The sequence below is a fragment of the Pseudonaja textilis genome, chromosome 2 (assembly GCF_049901715.1).
Source record: "Pseudonaja textilis isolate UNSWEBS1 chromosome 2, rPseTex1.2, whole genome shotgun sequence".
Classification (NCBI taxonomy): domain Eukaryota; kingdom Metazoa; phylum Chordata; class Lepidosauria; order Squamata; family Elapidae; genus Pseudonaja; species Pseudonaja textilis.
In genome coordinates this window covers 98279446-98302538 of record NC_141991.1, presented here as the reverse complement: position 1 = coordinate 98302538, position 23093 = coordinate 98279446, and the positions used below count along the sequence as shown (strand labels likewise).

The 23093-nt window shown below is 40.5% G+C and overlaps 2 protein-coding genes across 5 annotated transcripts; one reads left to right on the top strand and one right to left on the bottom strand.

Moving 5' to 3' along the window:
* Window positions 1-2551: 2551 nt before the first annotated feature.
* Window positions 2552-16175, bottom strand: LOC113433596 (perlucin-like protein). 2 transcript variants are annotated; one of them, XM_026696246.2, is made up of 6 exons: window positions 15389-15540; window positions 7406-7492; window positions 6644-6775; window positions 5760-5914; window positions 4090-4190; window positions 2552-3070 (listed from the first exon to the last, which is right to left on the bottom strand). In XM_026696246.2, exons 1-6 carry the CDS (start codon window positions 15405-15407, stop codon window positions 2941-2943), a joined length of 624 nt encoding a protein of 207 aa, XP_026552031.2. In that variant the 5' UTR covers window positions 15408-15540; the 3' UTR covers window positions 2552-2940. The 2 variants fall into 2 exon arrangements, with proteins under 2 accessions (XP_026552031.2, XP_087780795.1); XM_087924669.1 differs by lacking the exon at window positions 15389-15540 and adding an exon at window positions 15989-16175 and having other exon boundaries at window positions 2798-3070.
* A 97-nt stretch (window positions 16176-16272) lies between these two features.
* Window positions 16273-18522, top strand: TRAPPC5 (trafficking protein particle complex subunit 5). Of its 3 annotated transcripts, none has more exons than XM_026696249.2 (2): window positions 16273-16410; window positions 17845-18522. In XM_026696249.2, the coding sequence occupies exon 2, from the start codon at window positions 17852-17854 to the stop codon at window positions 18416-18418; it is 567 nt and encodes a 188-aa protein (XP_026552034.1). In that variant the 5' UTR covers window positions 16273-16410; window positions 17845-17851; the 3' UTR covers window positions 18419-18522. The 3 variants fall into 3 exon arrangements, with proteins under 3 accessions (XP_026552034.1, XP_026552035.1, XP_087780796.1); XM_026696250.2 differs by having other exon boundaries at window positions 16333-16410; window positions 17848-18522; XM_087924670.1 differs by having other exon boundaries at window positions 16363-16605.
* The last annotated feature ends 4571 nt before the right edge of the window (window positions 18523-23093 follow it).

Here is a 23093-nt window from a genome sequence, read left to right as displayed (position 1 = left end):
GGAATTGGATTTTTTTTTCTGTCATTTGTTTTTGTTTTTTCCAATTATTATGCAGAGTTTTATTGTTTCAAATCCTTCCTTTATAAGTAACTCAAGGCACCAAATATATCTTAATACTCATTTTTCCTCCTATTTTCCCCATATTAACCCTGTGGGTGTGGATGGGCTGAGAACAACCGGCCCAAAGTTCAGGTGCCACAGGAGCTCACAGCCTATTTTTAGGCTAGCACTTTCTCCACTACACCAAACTGATTAAAAAAAAATCCTTTGGAACTGGGGCAGATTATAAATACATTTAAATAAACAAATGCTCATAAAGTGGAGCAAATTAGGAGTCTGTATATATAGCAAACAGTGGGCCTTTAACCCCATATTCAAAATGCTATGCTTGGACCTACATTGGCCCTCCAGGACAGGCTCTCAAGCAAAGATCCGTTCTTGTATCAGCTGTGACTTCTCTTAACCGGAGGAGCCTGGGGTTGAATTGAAGGATTTTAGGCATGTCAAGAATCCTTGATCTGCAGTCCTGCTTTAGCAAAGAAAGTGCCACTCATCCCAGTGACATCTTACATAGGATTTCAGAAGATTCTCATGATATCCATCATTTTTATACTATGCAGGGAAGGGAGAAAGAGATTTTAAAAATTCATTTTTAACAAACGTTTTAGGAAAGTATACAACCTAGCAAACAAAAGCCTATGGTACATTTATGTAGTAGTTTTACTCCTTTTGGTCCACAGACTCCAATAGATAGGCTTCTGATATCTCTTCAGTGACTTATCAGCTAGACACCTGCCCTTCCTGACTCACGTATGGCTGGAGAGTATGACAAGCTGAATCAAGGAAGTCGTGTGCTTCAATTACAGGAGGTTTGGATACAGCTAGTCTGAATAATCTCACCCTGTGTAACTTTCTATTTTTACAGGGTTCTATTGACACATTGGAGGTGGGAGCTAGTTATAGACTGACCCCAAAAAAGCAGATTGTCTATACTAGCTAAGGTTCAACCCTGAGCATGGAAGAGATATGGTACTGATTGCTAAGTAATTGATTTTTGTCTGGATCTGGATAAGAATACGCTCACCCTGGTTGTTTTAGGCCCCATAGCATCTCCTGAATCACCTGTGAGGATTGGAGGTACTGGTTCACATTGTGTCAAGCATGCAATACTTGGCCAAGGAAGCAACATTCAACAAAATCTCATTAATCAAATGTCATGCCAAGAAAAAGGGTTAATTAATGGAATTTTAGATATTAGATGAAGAGATTTCAACCGTCATTTATTAGTGAGCATATGAAAGGGTGTCTGTGAGCTATTTCATCCTTTTTCCCCACAGAAAATCTAAAAGATGGACTGATGTTTTAATTTAGAGATAAGACTGAAATGTCAAAAACCATCCTTTTTTAACCTTTAAGAATTCCCACACGCAGTGGTTCTGTTCTTTGGGCAGTTTTAGTTGAGGATTGTGAAGAGGGAAAGATTGGCCTGTGGCTGTGTCTTTAATATAAATCACAGCACTCAGTTCTCTGCCACCATGAAGCCAGTGGAGGGATCCATTGCTATCCTGTCTGCACTGCGATTAAAGTCTTATCCTAGAATTGGGAGAGTATTGGGGTCTACATAGGTTGATTTCCCCCCCACCCCCACCCCCAGCATTCAACTGAAGTCCATTTTCCTATTGCACGATATACATTTTACGTTGTTATGCTCTTCTAGCAGTGCTTGAGTAATTGATTGCAACTGATTACACACTGTAGATTTACCCAAGAACACTAGATCCAATGAGATTGGTAAGTTTATGAAATTGGTGCAGACCAAGGCAGAAAGTGTTGTGGGTAAGAATAGATACATTCTAGGGCCAATGGCATGAAATTATACGGTAACTCTCATCTTCCAAAACATTACTTCCCCTGATGACAAATTCAAGAACTAGAAATATGGCTTTCAAATGTAGTAGCTTCTATTTCTAAATTCCTAGCAACTCCTTGCATTTTCTTATCATTATCAGTTTGTTATAGGAATTTAGGTTCTGAGAATGAAATTTCAAGTATAAATTCACATGAATCTATTTTATTCCCATGATTAAGTATTTGTAGGAATTCTTTCTCACGAGCATGGACTAAAAATCCCATATTTACTATGCTGTTGTATTAGCCTCAACCCACTTAGGCCAAATATTATTGGAACAATATTTTGAACTGAACAATAGTAAAGCAATTACAATAGTATGCCATCCGGATTACTATCAAGGCAACAAATATTTCTGCCAGAACAACTGAACTATGGAAACTTGCTCTCCTATTTTGGGATATGTTCCCAATTCTTTGCATACAAGAACACTATGCACAATTGTTTGGTCTACAAAATCTGCCACAAGTGTGATGTTTCAAGCCAGTGTCAAGCTATTAAATCTATTCATAAATGTGCAGCTCTCTTTGGATAAAACAGAGCTATTTGATGAAAAATTCAAAACAAAATAACTTTATTATGGTCATTTAACCATTGCTAAAAAATTATATAAAAGCAAAAAAAAAGCCCATTGAAAACCTCTAGAGTAACAAATAGTTTTATTAAAAATTCTTTGTTTGCTACATTAACATTTTAAGTCACATATTAACTTTATGCAACTGTTTTTCAAGTTAGAATGATTGAATATGGGTGTTTCTTCTTGCTTAAAATTACAACTCTCCTTAAAAATATTTAAAATATGCTCCACCTTATCATCTTTTTTATCCTTATCTTGTTTCAATGTAATAAAAACAAAAAAAAGGCAAATTGTGTTTGTTAGGCAGCAGCATCTCCTAATTGGAATGTCTTACTCTGATTATTGCAGCATTTTAAAAATTGTAACTCCATAAGAAATTAGATAGAACCCATCAAACAAATGAAGTACATGATTTTTCAAAGAAGAAAATGTAAGTTTATAAAATTGCAAGTTTTTATGTTTGTTCTTTTTCACAGATATAAGGTAAATATTCTGTACAAGCAATTTTCTTTTTCCTACTTTTGGAATCTTTCCAAAGATTATACATACAGTTTTCTTTTTCATTGTTTTCAACAGATTGAGTCCTGTTAAGAAAGAATGACAAGCATTAATTATTAGAATAGGAAGATCTTTCCTACAGTGTCAGTTAAGAATAAATAAATTCAGGATGACTTTCAACCTAAGGTTCTTACAATCTGTTGGAACCAAAATTAAAGTGTGCACGATACTTAAATACCACAATTTAATCTCTGCAATATCTCAGTATATAAATGGTTTCATTTGTTTTTTTTATTTCATTCATTTTCCTCCCTCACCAATCCCTGCAGGCAGGAAGAAGAGGAACCAAACTATCTTTATTTATTCACTAGATTTATGTAGCTGTCCATCTCACACATGAAATTTTTTTCTAATGGGATAGCAATTATAAAAACTCCAACAGCACTTTGCAATCCACTGCTGACAGACTAACTATGCAATTGTGTTTGAAGGCAATTACAAAATAATATATGAGTTTTGGAATAAAATGGAAAAAAAGTGTCTGATCTTTCTACAAAGATTTGTCCCAACTGTAATATCTAGCTGGCTATTTGCCATTTTTTCCCCTTTGCCTCTTCTTCCCAGCATACCCCACCAGTCAACCTGGCAAGGCAGCCATGAACAGAAAGCCAGGCTGCCCATCATCCTTTCCTCACTCAGCTCTAAGTGTCAGTGAACCTACCAATACACATTTCCTCCTCAATGTTGCTCACAGCTATGATTTTCCCTCTTGCCTCCAGACTTTCTAGAATGGAAGAAGAGGGGAACCTTGAACAGCAGCCTACAATAGAATCTCCATGAAGCAGATTTCTTTGGAGCAGATAAAATGAACATGGCAAGTGACAGTTTGTCCTTGTAAATAAGTAGTTTTGAAGTACTCCACATACTAATGATATAAAGATGTCACCATAACCGGAAAATATCTTTAAATGCTTTGAAAAGTCTATTTGAATTCATGCTTCTGTGACTACTTTCCTGGAGGTTCTTTTTCTCCTTTTCTTTCCTAAAAGATTTACCATGAAAAGAGCAATCAGAGAAAGAGCCATCATCAGTAACTTTTACTTACAATTCTGGAAAGGGTCTGCCATTTATCCACATCCACTTGTCTTTAGGATACCTCCTAAGGCCAATCCAATAGCTAGAATTTTTTAGACGGTCCAGAAATTCCTGGGGAAAAAATAAAAGCAAAAAGGATTGTATCAAAGACTGGACTTGTGACTGAGACCCCATTCACTGAATTAAGGCTACTGGTGGCATTCACTCAAATTAGGATTGCAGGAGATTTAAGTTTATTGAATTTCACCTCTCCCAAAACAATCCAAGGTATTAGTAAAAGCTGCACCTGAACATTCTTTTTAAAAAAATACAAACACTTGAGATGTGAATGAATGAATCTTGATGTTGAAAGGAAAATTCAAAGATTTCCAGAACACCATCCAGCAGCAAGCTTCAACAGATAAATCAAAGGACAGATTGGGATTAACAGTGGGGTCAATTATCTTTGTATCTTTTCCCAGCTGCATTCAAGTATAATTTGAACATGCTATGGCAAAATTCTTTTTTTTCCCCTGATGTTGCTTTCATTTCATCCTCAACTCATATCTGAGGCACCTTGAAATTGTCTTTATCTGTTTTGGTGTTAAAGCAACACCACCACTACCCCCTTAAATTGGCAATAGGCTTGGGAGTTTTAAAATCAGCTATGTCACATTCAGATCAATATCATAATCAAGCAACCCCTCGGGATGGAATTGGTGTGGCATCTATTGGCCATTTTGTGATGATGTGGGCAGATGCAACTGGTCTTCGGGTCCTTGGCATTATATTCCAGGGGCATTCTATTTGAGGCAGAGTAGTGCGGTGGCCTAGGGGTATAGCTCTCACCTCACAATCAGGAGGCTGTGAGTTCAATCCTAGGTAGAGGTAGATATTTCTCTCTCTGGGCACACTGAGAATATATCTACTAAATAAAACTCTACGTTGGCAACAGGAAGGGCATCTGGCTAGTAAATACTCAGCTTCATTCAGTTGCCCAGACTCCACCCCGCAAGGGATTATGGGATCATTAAAAGAGGATCATGATGATTCTACTTGAGGCAGTGGGGGTTCTGTTTTATTTCACAGTGGACTCTCCTCTGTACCTACTAGATTTCCAAGCCAATAGTAGCTTAGATTACCCCGAATAGCAGCTGAAGAACAGTGATGAGGGGGTTAGTGCAAAGAAGAGAGAGGGAACTCTTCTAACTCTTGTCCTTCTCCCAGTATAAATCAGAACACTACCATTTAGCAACAAGCTAGATCCGAAGGTTCAGATGATAAATTTGGAATGACAATCAGATCAGTAATTGTTATGCCAATATATATTTTTAGTATGCATTGGAATAATGCAGCTTCCATCTGGAATCTCTCTTAAGCCTGTGTACATGTCAGCTAGCTAAAAGTGCTTGCATTTTTATATCCCCAAAAAGAGAAGGCTTCTTTTTTAAGGTTTCTAATCTTTAATAAAACAGAGAATGTTCAGGAGATATCATCTTCTCTTAAAATGTTAAGATTTATTTCACATACTTAATCTTTAGGAAACAGATGGCAGAAGAAAATTTGAACTATGTGCAGTTGTAAAAGTTTGTACTGTATTGTGCCTTACTTCTTGTACGAATAGGGCTAAGGATGAGGGAATCGTTGGGGGGGGGACGACGACTTCAAAGTGCAAGACACCCTGTCTAAAGAATGGCTCACCTGTTTATCCATGTCATTTTTATCATCAATCACTACCAGGTGAGCTTTGAGGCTTTGGCAACTACGCATTGCCATCTCCCAAGGTTGCTGATCAGCAGAGTAGTAGTAGCAATTTGTCTGAAACTTCAGCCAGCCTTTTGGACACTGAGGGATAACTGCAGGGCACAGAGCCATGCAATATAGTAAGTAAGAGGGTATTGCAAGGATTCTATATTTCAGTAGTGCTATACCAACTATACCAACATAATACAAATACAAAACATCTGCTATCATACTTCCTGGGACTTATAAAAATAGTAATAACCAAAATAAATAAATTAAAAAGAAAAGAACAAAAAAAGAACCTCAAAGAGCAGATTCAATGGACCATTAGGTCTTTCTCTGCTATTAATTTTCTGTTTCTATGGCATTCCTCCAGCCCTCCACTTATTATAGCTTTAACACCAGTAAGTATAATTTCCCCAATCTCTGGATAGCTGAGCCACGTATATTTCTGAAGACATTCTCCATTTCTACAGGGCCAAAGATTCTATCATTTTTAGAGTAACACTGAGAACTTTTCTCACCAGGGGATCCCTACTTTTTGCTTTCTGTAGGAATCATTCTGGGATTGCTGAGAGCACATAATTCTCCTCTATCTCTGCATCTGGGTGACTGAATGAACCAATCATCAACCATACAAGAGAAATGAGTCACCTACAAAGTTGGTTGATTAGGAGGAAATGAAAGTAGCAGAGTGAACCTCTTGTTTTCTGGGGAACTATTTCATTATAGCTGTATTTTTTAATGTATTTTAAATGAGTTATCTCATAGCATAGATTGATAATGACAACGAAAACAAATAAGCACATCTGATGAGAAAGCAATTGAAATGCTGAACATACATTTCAAACAAGCCAGCAGAAAAGCAGCTGTTGCCATCAACAGGGATACACACACCAAGATGTAAAGGATGATCTTAGATGCTCTCGAAGAGTTGCAACTTGTATGACTGGTAATCCCAAATGAAGGCACCCCTGTAAATAACGCGAACTGATTAATTAGTATATTGTGAGATAGCTGATAGTAGAAAGCAGAGCAAGTGTATATAAGCAGAAGGAGGCATGTGTACAAAAGTGACAATACTGAAAAGAGCCCATGCCTGAATAACTTATCTCTCCACACCACCATTGGGAAGGGGACATTGTGGGGAATAAAAGGAAAGAAGGCATAACATGGGTCAAAAATAGTGTTATCTTGGCCATACGCCATCAATCTTTATACTTTTTAAACCTGCTTTTCTGAGAGGACAGAGGGATTTAAAAGGACAACCAAGAGTTCTGATTTACAATTTATTAAGATTCTATACAATTCAACAGAGCCACCTAGACCCCAAAATGCTTCAGGATAAAAAAAAAAACTAGAAGACTACCAACAATTTCACAATCAAATATTCATAAGATCATCATCTCATTCTTCTGGTAGCACTGTTAATAATATAGCATTTAAATAGGCATGAATAGGACATGTGGGGGGATAATTGAAATCATAACTATTCCCCCCCCCCCATGCCCATTGAGACTTCTTAATCTTTCTCAAACTAGAAAAATCCCCCCTGATTTTAAATTTTAATTCCTAGATGTTTTATGTTTTTAAGAATTTCATACCTGACTTTGCTTTCTTTGCTTTTGTTCTGTTTGGACGTAGAACATTCTGGTAATTTCTTTCAGGATCATCAAGATTGCTTCCAAAGACTAGAGAAAGAAACACTGTTAAGTATTGCTCTTCTTTTTTAAAAACCCTCAGGACTGCATAAGTTGCCATATAAGATAAGCTTGGTGTAGTTTGTGTTAGATATTCAATGGGGAAAAGTCAGTGATGTCAGACTTCACCCATTGGTTCATTTTCCAGGCGGGAAAATGAACAGCCATCAGTGGCTAAAGTTGTGGACGGCAGCCTGTAAAAAGGACAGCAGGCACACCTGACAGCAGTCTTTACTCAGAGCAGAATAAAGAGATCTTTTCCCTCTTCCCGTTGTCCTGCCTCTTCAATCTAGCCCATATCTAACACTGGTGACAAAGGTGGGATGCTAGAAGAGAACAAAGGAAACCAGGTGTAGATGGATAATTTCTTACAACAGAACACTTCCATCACTGTTCTGATCATCAGAATGACCACCCACACTCAACCAGAACCTTTTGATCCAACAAGGCATGACTGGGTCGCGTACATGGGACAATTTCAAATGTTTTTAGAAGCAAATTCACTGCATGATACAACAGAACAGAGGAAGAGAGCTCTATTCCTGGGATATTGTGGGAATCGCCTCCACAAAACAGCTAGAACCCTAGCTGCGACTAAGATGTGAAAACAATGGAATGGAAAGAATTGCAGAAGATGTTAGAAGAACATTATGCTCCTGCTGCATCATCAGTGGCTCACCGACTTGACTTTTACCACAGAGAACAGAAACTAGGTGAGACCATAAATGATTACCTTACAAACCTACAAGATATTGCTGCAGGCTGTGAGCTTGAAAATGTGGAAATAACTTTAAGAGATAGAATTATCGTTGGAATGAGAGACCTGAGATTGCAAAGGAAGCTAATAGCTAAAAAGAACATCTCTTTAAAAGAAGTAATAGAGGAAGACTGGGTAGAAGAAATCTCGGGAAAACCAGCAACTACAATTGAGAAGTCCGAAAGCGTTCACTCAGCATGGGAAACAACCAGAAAATATCAGGGAGAGGGGGAGATTGGTGAATTCTCCAAAGAGGAGGAAGAAATACATAGAGTAAAACCTGATAGAAGATCAGGGCCCCAAGGTATGAGCCGGAGACCCCTATGGCATGCAGGCTGTAAAGGGAACCACCTCCAGGCAGTCTGCAAATTCAGGGATACAATCTGCCGCTGATGCGAGAGAAGGGGGCATATTGCTGAAGCATGCAGAGCAAATCTGCCAGCATATCCCAATCAGAGACAAGCAGGTTTCCCTAATCAGCCACGTGGCCCACAACAAAGGGGATTCCAGAGACCGCCAAATTTAAACTAAAGGGGGGGGGAGATAATAGAATGGAGAGGGACAGAGACTATGAGCACACAATAGTGGGGCATTCTGACCCCCGTAAATCAAAGAAATTCAACATCACAGTCATAATAGGAGAAAAACCTTGTGATATGGAAATTGACTCCGGATCCTACATATCTATGGTGTCCTGGACAATTATAAAGGAAGCAATCCCTGGCATAACTCAACAACAACTAAAACCACAATGTTTAATATTAAAAGACTACCAAGGAAACAGAATTCCCATATAAGGAAGAGGAATTTTTCCAGTAAAATTCAGAAACTTCACCGGTGAATTGCCTTTAACTATCATGGACAAAGAAGTACTAAGCCTCCTCGGGATAGATTGGTTTAGAGCCATAGGAGTGCAGGTGACCATCCATACCATGCAAGCAGAAGAGTACAATCAAATGAGAGAGGACCTACAGACTGAGTTCAAGGATGTTTTCGATGGGAGCCTAGGCAAGGATATGGGGACCCCTATTTCTTTCAACCTTGATCCAAAAGTTCCCCCTGTCAGAATAAAACCAAGGCGAGTCCCTTTTGCCCTGAGGCCCAAGGTGGATGAACAATTAGATAAACTAATAGCCCAAGGAGTCTTAGAGCCAGCTGATCACGCGAAGTGGGAGACCCCTATGGTCACTCCAGTTGAGCCAGATGGGTCCATTAGAATCTGTGCAGATTATAAAATTTCCATAAATACCGCATTGCAACAGAGCACATACCAGTGCCAGTAGTACATCTGTTGCATTCAATAGGAAAAGGATTTTTTTTTTTGCCAAATTAGACTTGGCTCAAGCCTAATAGCAGTTACCTGTGGATGAAGAAACAGCAGAAGCTCAGACCATTGTAACACACAGGGGTGCTTTCAAATGCAAAAGACTGCAATTTGAGGTAAGCATAGCCCCAGGACTATTTCAAAGCTTAATGGAAAACCTACTACAGGGCATTGTGGGGATGGTACCTTATTTTGATGATGTCCTCTTGGCAGAAGAGGACAAAGAACAACTTAAACAAAGACTAAGGCTCGTTTTCAGCAGATTTCAAGAAGCTGGCCTTAAAATCAAAAAAGAGAAATGCCACATAGCAGTACCAAGTGTTGAATTTCTGGAATATCTAATTGATGAGACAGGTATACACCCCACAGACAGTAAAATAAAAGCAATTAAGGAAGCTCCCACTCCAACAAACAAAACAGAATTACAAGCTTTCCTGGGACTTTTAAACTTTTACAGTATTTTTATTCCAGAGAAAGCGACAGTTGCTGAACCGCTTCACAGACTTCTTGATAAAAATGCAGAATGTACTTGGGAGCACAGAGAAGCAATTGCATTTGAAATCATAACAGGACTCCTAATTTCTAACAGTATTCTAGTACAATATAATGAAACATTACCTCTTTTACTATCATGTAATGCATCCCTCTTTGGGGTGGGGGCTGTTCTCAGTCATAGATTCCCAAATGGCAGAGAAGCACCCATTGCTTTCTACTCAAAAACTTTATCCAAAGCTGAATGAAATTACAGCCAGTTAGATAGGGAAGGTAGCAGGCATTAAGCGTTTTCACAAATACACTGCTCAAAAAAATAAAGGGAACACAAAAATAAGACATCCTAGATCCGAATGAATGAAATATTCTTATTAAATACTTTGTTCATTACATTGTTGAATGTGCTGACAACAAAATCACACAAAAATTATCAATGAAAATCAAATTTAGCAACCCATGGAGGTCTGGATTTGGAGCTACACTCAAAATTAAAGTGGAAAAAAACACTACAGGCTGATCTAATTTTGATGTAATGTCCTTAAAACAAATCAAAATGAGGCTCAGTAGTGTGTGTGGCCTCCACGTGCCTGTATGCCCTCCCTACAATGCCTAGGCATGCTCCTGATGAGGTGGCAGATGGTCTCCTGAGGGATCACCTCCCACACCTGGACTAAACCATCCCCCAACACTTGGACAGTCTGTGGTGCAACATGGCATTGGTGGATGGAGCGAGACATGATGTCCCAGATGTGCTCAATTGGATTCAGGTCTGGGGAACAGGCGGGGCAGTCCATAGCATCAATGCCTTCATCTTGCAGGAACTGCTGACACACTCCAGCCACATGAGGTCTAGCATTGTCTTGCATTAGGAGGAACCCAGGGCCAACCACACCAGCATATGCAATGGGTCTGAGGATCTCATCTCAGTACCTGATGGCAGTCAGGTTACCTCTAGCAAGCACATGGAGGGCTGTATGGCCCCCTTAAGAAATGCTACCCCACACCATTACTGACCCACTGCCAAACCGGTCATGCCGGAGGATGTTGCAGGCAGCAGAACGTTCTCCACGGCATCTCCAGACCCTATCACATCTGTCACATATGCTCAGTGTGAACCTGCTTTCATCTGTGAAGAGCACAGGGTGCCAGTGGCGAATTTGCCAATCTTGGTGTTCCCTGGCAAATGCCAAAGGTCCTGAACGGTGTTAGGCTGTAAGCACAATCCCCACTTGTGGATGTCGGGCCCTCATACCGCCCTCATGGAGTCTGTCTCTGACCGTTTGAGCAGCCACATGCACATTTGTGGCCCGCTGGAGGTCATTTTGCACAGCTCCGGCAGTGTTCCTCCTTACACAAAGGCAGAGGTAGTGGTCCTGATGCTGGGTTGTTGCCCTCCTAAGGCCTCCTCCACGTCTCCTGATGTACTGGCCTGTCTCCTGGTAGCGCCTCCATGTTCTGGACACTACACTGACTGACACAGCAAACCTTCTTGCCACAGCTCGTATTGATGTGCCATCCTGGATGAGCTGCACTACCTGAGCCACTTGGGTGGGTTGTAGACTCCGTCTCATGCTACCACTAGAGTGAAAGCACTGCCAGCATTCAAAAGTGACCAAACCATCAGCCAGAAAGCATAGGAACTGAGAACTACTCCTTTATTGGGGGTGTCTTGCTAACTGCCTATGCTTTTCACCTGTTGTCTATTCCATTTGCACAACAGTATGTGAAACTGATTGTCAATCAGTGTTGCTACCTAAGTGGACAGTTTGATTTCACAAAAGTGTGATTGACTTGGAGTTACATTGTGTTGTTTAAGTGTTCTCTTTATTTTTTTGAGCAGTGTATCTTTATGGGAGACAATTTGAACTAGTCACAGACCACAAATCACTCCTAGGCATCATAGCAGAAAACAAACCAACACCAAACATATTGTCCCCCAGAATGACAAGATGGACTGTTTTCTTAGCTGCATATAACTATTGCCTTATACATTGACTGGGCAAGACCATAACTCATGGAGATGCACTCAGCCGTTGCCCTCTTCCAGAACCTATTGTGACCCAGTTCCAGCCACATCCATACTCCTCATTGAAGACATCGCCACCGGCCCTATCACAGCATCAGAAATAGCCAAACAATCAGCCAAATACAAAACTCTGGCATGTATTTTAAACTGGGTGTTGAGAGGATGGCCAGAAGAAGCGGTGGAAGGTGACTTTAAACCGTTTAAAATCTGGCAAAATGAACTGTCTGTAATTAAAGGGTGTTTGTTGTGGGGGGATAGAGTTGTGATACCTGAGACACTGAGAGAACAAGTCTTAAGAATGTTGCATGAGGGCCACCCAGGGATAGTAAGAATGAAAGCATTAGCCAGAAGTTGTACTTGGTGGCTGGGAATGGATAAGGAAATTGAAAAATGGGTTGCAGCTTGTCCGCCTTGTCAGGAATCCAGACCTGCACCCCCTTCAGCCCCAACCCTAGAATGGGAATCACCAAAAGCACCTTGGTCTAGAATACATATAGACCTGGCAGGGCCAATGCAGGGGCAAACATTTCTAATAACTGTTGATGCATATTCATAGTGGGTGGAAGTAACAATAATGAAAACCACCACAGCAGATGCCATGATTAAGATATTGAAGAAATTGTTTTCCATGCATGGATTGCCAGATGTGGTAATGGGCCCCAATTCACAGCTAACAATTTTGAATGCTTTCTAGCTGAACAGGAATCCGCCATACATTATCAGCACCTGGACACAACCAGAATAACGGGCAGGCAGAGAGGGTCATAAGATCCACGAAGGAAACCTTAGCAAAAATGGGAACAGGGGAATGGCAAATAAAAATAGACAAATTCTTAATGAAACAACTTATCACATTCTCAGCTGCCACACATAGATGTTCAGCAGAATTTTTAATGGGGCGGAAGTTAAGATCAGAGCTAGACAGATTACAACCACACTACAATCCAAGCACACCCGCAGATTCGACGAGTAAATGTAGATATTTGAACATAGGCCAATTGGTCTATGCTCACAACTATGCAGGGGGCAGGGGGCATGGATCCTTGCATGAGTAGTGGAAGTCACAGGCCCCTGATCTTATAGAGTAGAACTAGAAGATGGGAAAATATGGAGCAGACACATAGATCAACTCTGGGGACGATTGGACCATGATCAGAATGCCCAGAAAGCCTCAGAGACAGAAACCCAACACAGAGTGGAAAGACTAACCCTGACCACTAAAAATACTGAACACACAAGCCTTCCCACTTTAGGACGGAACTCAAACTCGAGTATACCACAGGATAACTTAGCTGGGGAGGGGGGGAAATCCAGCAAAGAAACTCAGAGCCCTCTGTTTCGTTGGAGCCAGCCCCACTCTGAAAAACCTTGAGGCAGTTCAAAAGGGCTGGCTCTGGAGTGACAACAGACCCAACTAGTCAGGTTGCCACCGCTGGTGAGGCTGAAGTGCGAAGGTCCGGTCACACACACAGGAGTCCCACTTACATGATTATGTTCTGTGAGTAAGAGCTGATTGGATGAATGCTTCTTCAAGGAGGGGAGGGGTGTTAGATATTCAATGGGGAAAAGTCCGCGATGTCAGACTTCCCCCATTGGTTCATTTTCCAGGCGGGAAAATGAAAAGCCATCAGTGGCTAAAGTTGTGGACAGTAGCCTGTAAAAAGAACAGCAGGCACACCTGGCAGCAGCCTTTACTCAGAGCAGAATAAAGAGATCTTTTCCCTCTCCCCGTTGTCCTGCCGCTTCAATCTAGCCCATATCTAACAGTTTGATGTAGAGGTTAAGGTGTTAAACGGCCTAGAAACCAGATACTATGAGTTGTAGTTCCTGCCTTATACATGAAAAACTAGCTGGGAGAGACACACTCTTTTAGCCCAACTAAGAGGAGGAAGAAATATTGGTACGTTCAACACTTGAGCAGTGTATGTGTACATGTGCAAAAAGGCTTCAGCCACATATTATGTTAGAGATGAAATCGGGTGAAAATAATAGGTAAGTCAGAGGGGCCCAAGGAAGGAGAAGAAATCACAGTCTCCCGCTTTCTAGCCTGGTTCCTTAACTCACACCAAATTTGATATTAACTTGAACATGTCTCTTACTTCTAGTCTGCCAACATCCTGTTCTAAAGAGTAGGATGCAGTGTCAGTGTGCAATTGCTTTTTGGAATTCTGTATTTTGAGCACAATCTTGTTTCTCCTGTATGAAAAGAATTCCCTGATGTATACCTATATAATGTACTGCAAAGACCCACTGAATTCCTGGATATTCCTGAAGTTGATGTTAAAGATTCCATGTGAAATGGACTGATTAGAGGGTCAGGTTGATCCTCAGTCCAAACTAGAGACTGTTTTTGCTTCACAAGTCAACGGGCTTTTCCTGTTTTCCCAGATATTTGATGCCTTTATGTCTTGCTCTCCCTTTTCCCACATTCTCTCCCCTTTGGCAGTAGATTATTTGGGAGGTGGGGGAGCTTTGAGTCAGTGATGATCTCTGATGACCACTTAGAGAACTCCCTGAAGTTTTCTTATCAAGAGTTAAGAAATGCCTCTTTTGCCATTGCGTCTTTCCTGGGGCTGAGAGAGACAGACTAGCTCAAGGTCACCCATCTAGCATCGTGCCCAAGGTAGAACTCATGATCTCCTGCTTTCTAGCCCGGTTCCTTAACTATTACACCAAAATGGTTCTCATGAAACTTGATGCTAAGATGGGCTTTCCCTTTATGGCACTCATTGTTCTGATGAGTAGCCCAGCTGATAGATTACAGGCCAGGAGGAATGTGAACTGGGGTGAAGTTCTGGTTGGGGTCACTCTTGATAAGGGTCCAGGAGAAAACTGGGGATGATACGTAGGAATTTCATGTGGACAAAATGAAAGAAGTGGTTACTAAAGCATCTCTGTGTTTTGGCCTTTTGAGGTAGTCTGATCCCCAGAGATTCCCATAATCATTATGTTTTTCTTTGAGATATGTCTCATATTTAAAAGCATCTGCTGATTTAAGAGTTTAATCCAATATATAAACAGGTTCAGGTTGCCATAGAAAAAGATAGCTTTCATAATTATTATTATGTATTCTAAATGGTCTGTGATTAGTGTGTGCATGTGTGTGTGTGTGTGTGTAGCATATATATAAATATGTGCATGTATGGATATGTATTTTTTCTTTTGAGAGAGGGCATCAGAATTTCATTTTTTAATGTGTGCCAGTATGTTTACCGAAAAAAGTGACAATAAAGGTTATCTTATTTTATTTATCCCACCTCATCTCAACAATAGTAGTCTCGTTCCTACCTTTCGTCTGGTCTTCCATGTGTTCCACTCCTCTGGTATGATACCTCCAGAAATTTCTTTTAAAATGAGATCCAGCTACTTCCCCCAAAACAATCAGTGTTTTATTTTGAGAGGATGACAATGCTTCTGTATTGCAAAACTCCAAGAAGTTCTTCCTGTAGTTTAGATACCATATAAACAAACACAAATACTTCCATACTGAGACTTTTAGCTGCTCACTCAGTCCCTTCATTGAGTGAGAGCTAGCAAGGATGGAAATGGCAACTTTATGGGGTAAAATGTGGTGAATGCTCTGATAAATCCAGATAAAGTAGATTTGTTTCAAAGAAAGGCAGGTTATTAAGGGAAAGGAAAAAGTAGAGAACCACAGAACTAGGAAACATGAAAAAGGATTTCAAAATATTTGGGGACAATAAACACATATGAACTTGACACTGTCATAGACACTCCCATAAAAAAAGTTTCCCATTGGGAAAGTGATTGTTGAAGTGTTTTGAATTACCCAAGGTGCAAAGCAAGACTAATTGTGCAATTTTACTGTACAGTTCAAGTGTGGAATTATCTCCTAAATTAAGCATATAATCTCTCTTTTGAACTCACCAGTATTTGCTCTAGCAGCCATTTCAATTATGACAAACTTTAACGTGCTGAGAATATCATTTTGCAGCATTCAGCTGTTCTATGAAATAAAATAAGTTTACATTCGTTTACTGTAATGATATTTTATATCAATCAACCCTCCCGTTGTCTTCCCGTTTCTTTGAGCTTGTGACGCCTGTTCGAGACAGTTCCGTGTCTCTTTACTGCCATCTAGTGCCTGCCCATTGTTTTTGCAGGCTAGGTCGGGGAGTGCTACGGGAAACCAGCTGGGCCCCGGACCCGGTTGCCATAGCGACGCCTTCGGGTTCCGGGCGCTTCCGCTGTGCGCTTGTTCTTTCCGGTCCTTCTGCCAGCGAGCGGAAAGGAGTCGCGCTGCCGGAAGGGATAAGGAGCCGCAGTCAAGCGTTAATCTCGTTCTTTGGGTGAGAGATGCGGGGCGGTGGGGGGGCGATGATTCGGGGAGGCGGGGTTGGTTTGCAAGAGAAACGATGTAGCCCCCTGCCTTCCTCCCCTTCCTGTCATGGTCGTGTTGCCCCCGTTCCCTAATTTGGAGGGAAGCAGCTCACTCCAGGGACAGCTGGTGGAGTCTGGCATGAGCAAAGTACTGCCTGGCTCATGTACGTTAAGTAAGCTTGACCATCGGATATGGCTGACGGGGCTTCTCCCAAGCAAATCTTGTGCGATGTGAGGTTGCGGGGCGGGGCCGGGGGGACACTTTAGTGATCCTTAAGTCCATCATAGAAAGCAAAACCGTTTGGGATCGTTTTCACCCATGTAGTTTAAAGGAAACTTGCCCTGAAATGGGGTAGTGGTGTGAGCCTGTGCTTCTGATTTATAATTATGTAGTATAACAGCAAAAGCGTCTAAAAACGTACTGTCACCCAGAATGGTTTCCCTTTGGCCAATTGGAAGATTCAGAAAAACCAACATAATGTTGCTGTTTTCAGTTTCATCTGAACCAGAATGTTCTACGTTAATCATAAGTAACAGTCATTATTAGATCTCTCTCCCTCTCTCTCTCTCTCTCTCTCTCTATATATATATATTTTCTTAAGTTTTCGCGGGTACTTACATTTATGGTATTCAGCTTTGTTCGGGTATTTTCCCACATCATTATAGTTGTGCTTTTAAAGTTGTAGCAATGTTTCGGCAGAATTTCATCTGCCATCAGGCTTCTGTATTGCGTTCATCTGTGAGTCAGACTTTCACATATATATATAAAATGATAGACGGGTATAACGTAAAATATATATATATATATATATGTTTTCTGAGGTTCTTGCGGGTATTTGTATGTATATCTGGTTATTCGGGTTTTCTCCCGCATAAGATTGGAAGTATCTAGGCAACGTTTCGATGAAGTCTCATTCATCATCTTCAGGCTTGTGTCTTCGGCTCTGTGCTGCTCAGAGTACTCTGAGTACTCCCAGAACATGTATATACATGTATATACATGTATATGTATATTTGTATGTATAAATAATATAAATATAACCACATTATTTAAATTAAATTTTATACATATAGCTATACATACTGTATATACACACACTTGCACACATATACACACAGACACACACTTGCACACACAGACACACACACACACAGACACATATATATATATAGAGAGAGAGAGAATAAAAAATCAAATGTACGAATGACTGTTACATACATACGTAAATATTACATAATACAGGTATATAATGTTAGCTTTCCAGTCTGAATCTCCCAATCAACCGTTTTAATCAATTTCTTTAGTGATCTCTGGTATCAAAGGTGGAGGAAAATATTTCCGTAGATATTGTTTCGAAATTATTATAGCCAGGTACTTATTGCCTCAATCACTTTTTTCTCAGTAGCACTATGGATGCACGTTTTACCCGTGGCAAGTCTGCTATCCTGGAACGTTCGCTCACCCGACCCAAGACAGATGTAAGCCTCAGTGCCTTTTCCCTGCTGTTTTCTGAGATTGTACAGTACTGCCAGAACAGGGTCTATTCTGTTTCTGAGCTTCAGAACAAACTTTCTGAGCTAGGCCAGCAGGTGGGAGCTCGTATCCTAGATGTGCTGGTGATGCGAGAGAAAAATGGCAAACGTGAGACCAAGGTCATCAATATTCTGCTCTTCATCAAGGTGACAGTTTGGAAGGCTCTCTTTGGGAAGGAAGCTGACAAGCTTGAGCAAGCCAACGATGATGACAAGACCTACTACATCATTGAGAAAGAGCCTCTTATCAATACTTACATTTCAGTTCCCAAGGAGAACAGCACCCTCAACTGTGCTTCCTTCACCGCTGGCATCGTGGAGGCCATGCTCACTTGCAGTGGCTTCCCTGCTAAAGTCACAGCCCATTGGCACAAAGGGACCACACTCATGATTAAATTTGATGAGTCAGTTATAGCACGTGACAAAGGGTTGGATGGCCGTTGACAATATTTTATATAAATAAATTTGAATTGTCCATGTGTGCATATGTATATAGAGAGTATGTACAGATAGGCACACACATTCTATAATAAAGTAATTTATTCATATATACTTTGAAATTTTGACTACAGGCAAATGGTATTTGGTGAGGGAAAGCAAGATCCAGCCAGCATCGGAAAAAGGTTATTGTGTTCCATGATGCTTTTCTCAACCTAGTTCTTGTCAGATAATCTGCAGTATACTTCATCCTTGACTTCTGGCATTCTGAGAAGAATTGTAATCCCAAATACCTGGAGGATACCAGTCTGGGAAAGGAGTATATTGCATTTCTTTGTTACTGTCCTGTTGGAGTTTGACGATATTAATGAAAAATGTGTGCTCTACCAGCAGGCTATTTGCTCGTGCTGTTGCCCTTTTTACTTAATTCTTGCCATTATTCATAACTATTGCAGCCAATTTCCTATGTGTATCTGAAATAAGAAGTTGGACCTATGTTAATATTTCATCTAAAATGTGTTCTTAGAGATAGTAGTAGTAGCAATGCCTCTCTCTGTGATATGTACTTTTTACTGACGTTTCTGTTCTGAGCATAAGAAGATAAATCTACTTACCTGCAAAAATTGTGATAGATTATCAAGTAAAGCTCTTTTGAGTGTAGGCCAAAGCCACATGCATTTCCTGTCAACTTAATCATCCCTTCATACAGCTCTTTCCTGCTATATTTTGAGAAAGGGGACAGGGGAGATAATTATAACTGTGATGTACATAGTTATCTCTCTTTTTAGAAAAAGTAAATGAGAAAACCATGCATATAGACTTCATACAGAACAATAAGCAATAGAACTCCTGACAAGTGGGCATATTTTCCACTTCATCTAGGCAATCCCAAGTTTACAGATGGTGCTTAATCATTTACCAGAGTTTCTTCAGTCCTGTTTTGGGGGCAAAATGAATATTAGTCCTGGTTTATTTCTTCTTCCAGCTGCAAAGTGGGGTAGAGAATTGTTTTCAAATCTTTGGTTAAGCTCTATTCGTATATGTAGTTTTGACCAGCTTTACCCAGCCAAAGATCTGTCAGTATTTTAGGCTAAAACTTGAAATCAAATTCCCAGACAATACGACCATTTATATGTTAAAAATGATGGGAACTGAATGCAAAAACATCTGGAAGGAGATAATAAAAGATGCAAGACTGATTTGTCATTGAATAGATCTAACATCAATCTGTTCTTACTATTTAATGCACTAGATATTTGGGAGAATGGGTTTACTGAAATAATAAATTTGGTGAATGGCCATTTTTAGTCTTTCCTCCTGAAAATAGCCCACTCTACACCAGTTCAAGCTTTTGAATGCTGTTCAAGGATGCCCCATGTAGAGTCCATTGCAGTAGTCCAAGCATGAGATGACTGGGACTTGGATGACTGAGCACAGGGTCTCCTGATCCAGGAAAGGCTGCAACCAAAGTTGTGCAAAGGCTCTCATAGCCACAAGTGCTACCTGCTCCTTGTCAGTTCAAAAGGACACCATGGTTGATGGCGTTGAAGGCTGCTACGGGGACAAGGAGAGCAACTATGGTTGCATTATCCCCATTCTGCTCTTCATCAGGTGTTTTCTGATATTAAACTGTCAAACTCAGAGGAGCAGCTTGTAGCTACCCTACTTAGCTTATCTGGATTTTATATATTTTTAATGCAAACATAGGTAATAAGTTTTTGGTAACATGTTCTGGACCACTGTTTGTTTTTTTGTATTCCTTTTCCTGCTTTATTTAGAAGAAAAATCTTTCAGAAATTAGAAAACTGAATCTGTGATGAAGAGTTGGTTGACGCCTATTGTGAATACCGGATAAGGAAGTTCAGTTAATGTATACTGGATTGACAGGGGAAAAGTTGGGGATCCTGGGACATGTAAGAGCCAAACCTTCCTTTCTTCTACAAATGTAGGACTTAGCTTAAAGGCAGCAGAAATACTGTACAAATGTATTAGAAATCTTGGAATCACTGAAACTTTACACTTGCAAATACTCTAAAGCAGTGGCCCCCAACCTTTTTTGTGCCACGGCCCGGTACCGGCATCACAAAATCATCCGCAGCCCGGTACCAGCATCAGCACGCATGGCAAGGCGAGCCGAGCGACCGGCCAGCCAGCTGTCCCCCGCTTCTTCCCACCACCTTCAACTCCTCCTTTGTACCTATGTCGATGGGCTTCGCGACGGCTTCGCAACGGTCACTCAGCTCGCCTTGCCATGTGTGCTGAAAGAATCCTCGTGCCTTAGTTTTGTTCGAAGCCGCCCTCCCCGCTTTGATGAAACTAAGGCGCAAGGATTCTTTCAGAACCCAAACGCCGCTTTCTACCCGGAAAAGCTCACTGGAAGCACTTTTTCATCAAAACAAGATGGCGCCCAGCAAACTGGCGGCCCAGTAGAAATTGTTCCATGGACCGGTACTAGTCCAGGGACCGGTGGTTGGGGACCCCTGCTCTAAAGCCCCTGGGATCTTTTCCTCCATTCTTAATTACCCATTTTCTTTCCACTCTGCTGTGTCAGTGAAACATTTTCCTTGTTGCCTTTTGCATGGAAGCCTGCATGAAAATGCCAAACTCCAAAGCATGGAGTTATATTCTGAAGAGTTTATTGTACTGCCTTGAATCACCAATGTACAATGCATCTGATCATTTCACATACTAAAGCAGATTTTTAAAACTGGAACATGGCACAATCAGTCTTTACAAATGTCCATTAAAAAAGCTCCCAATTGTATGTACTGTGAAGAGAATATTTTAAAATGAGAAAATTCTGGGGATAGTTTTGGAGTGATTCAATATTCATTTTCACCTTAAATTAGCATCATCCAAAATGATTTAAATTTATCCCAGTTACCTGCTGATGAGAGTTATGCAACTATAAGTGCAATTAGGAAGCACCAAGGTTTATAACCAATCAAGGCTATTCTTAATTCCCTTTGACCTGACCGCCTGTGCCATTTTGAAACAGTGGATAGAGCTCAATAATGGTTAGGATATATAAGGGAGGGAGGGAGGGAGGGGGAGAGGGGGAGAGAGAGGGGTGTGTGTGTAAATAACAAATAGTGCTGTAGTATGAGTGAGAAACAGTTTCCAATATAACTTAGTTCACTTTCAGATAATGCCTTATCCTCAAATTCAATTATAGTAGCTTTTTTCTGTAATTCTCCAAAAGGTTCATATTTGTTTAAATTAAGAGAAGGGAAGGGATCACCAATTTGTAACATGTTGCTGTTGAAAATAACCCTTTGTGGTAATCCAGTCCACCCTCTGCCTAGCGCAGAAACCTGCAACATCCCAAACAGGGGATTCAGTGTTTTGTTAGAGAGAGAGAGGGAGAGGGAGAGAGAGAGAAGTTAACTTCCCAAGGAAGTTTGCTCTTCGCTAAATAAGCAACTTGTTATTAGAAAGTTTCCTTAAAAAAAGAAAATTGTCATAATAGTAATATATTCAATAAATGCAGTATTTATATAGTACTGACTAGAAATCTTTAACTGTCTAATAATGTTTAGGAAACTTAAACAAAAATATTTTCAAAGGAGGCTTATGTCAGTGCTAACTATGATTTGAAATGTCGATGTTGGTAAGCATAACATACTTTACATTTTACAAAGCCAAAAATAACAATAGAAAACTGCAGATTACATCAAAATAATTGTTATACAATTAACATCTCTGTCTAAAGCTGCTTTTTTTCCTTGATATCTAACTGAAGTAAACTTCTTTATAATTTAAACCCATTGTTTATATGCCTTCTGAACAATTTTTCCTCAGTTTATATCACAAATCTGCAGGAAGTGGACTTGAAGAAAATCAAGTCAATAAAGAGAACTGAAACAAGTGTTATATTCTGACCAGCACTGACCGGAAACAGATAATCACCTTGGTGATACATTTCTTTTGATACCACTGTAAGATTGCATTTTCTTTTCTTTTTGCAATTCGATTACATAATTAGCTTTTGGTCAATTTGTGATCCACTGAGAGACACATTTTTTTTTAGCATATACTATTGTCTAATATGATTCTGCCTCTTCTACACTGCTCAAAAAATAAAGGGAACACTTAAACAACACAATGTAACTCCAAATCAATCACACTTCTGTGAAATCAAACTGTCCACTTAGGTAGCAACATTAATCGACAATCAATTTCACATGCTGTTGTGCAAATGGAATAGACAACAGGTGGAAAGCATAGGCAGTTAGCAAGACCTCCCCAATAAAGGAGTGGTTCTGCAGATGGTGACCACAGACCCCTTCTCAGTTCCTATGCTTTCTGGCTGATGGTTTGGTCACTTTTGAATGCTGGCGGTGCTTTCACTCTAGTGGTAGCATGAGACAGAGTCTACAACCCACACAAGTGGCCCAGGTAGTGCAGCTCATCCAGGATGGCACATCAATACAAACTGTGGCAAGAAGGTTTGCTGTGTCTGTCAGCGTAGTGTCTAGAGCATGGAGGTGCTACCAGGAGACAGACCAGTACATCAGGAGACATGGAGGAGGCTATAGGAGGGCAACAACCCAGCATCAGGACCACTACCTCCGCCTTTGTGCAAGGAGGGACAGGAGGAGCACTGCCAGAGCCCTGCAAAATGACCTCAAGCAGGCTACAAATGTGCATGTGGCTGCTCAAATGGTCAGAAACAGACTCC

Bases quoted from the DNA above. Each gene is read 5' to 3' on its own strand.
- TRAPPC5 (XM_026696249.2), top strand. From the start codon at position 17,852: ATGGATGCACGTTTTACCCGTGGCAAGTCTGCTATCCTGGAACGTTCG.
- LOC113433596 (XM_087924669.1), bottom strand. From the start codon at position 16,058: ATGCTGCAAAATGATATTCTCAGCACGTTAAAGTTTGTCATAATTGAA. The intron at 6,776-7,405 runs GTATGAAATTCT...CGTTATTTACAG, and splicing joins AGCAAAGAAAGCAAAGTCAG to GGGTGCCTTCATTTGGGATT. The intron at 4,191-5,759 runs GTGAGCCATTCT...TTTTTTCCCCAG, and splicing joins AAAATGACATGGATAAACAG to GAATTTCTGGACCGTCTAAA.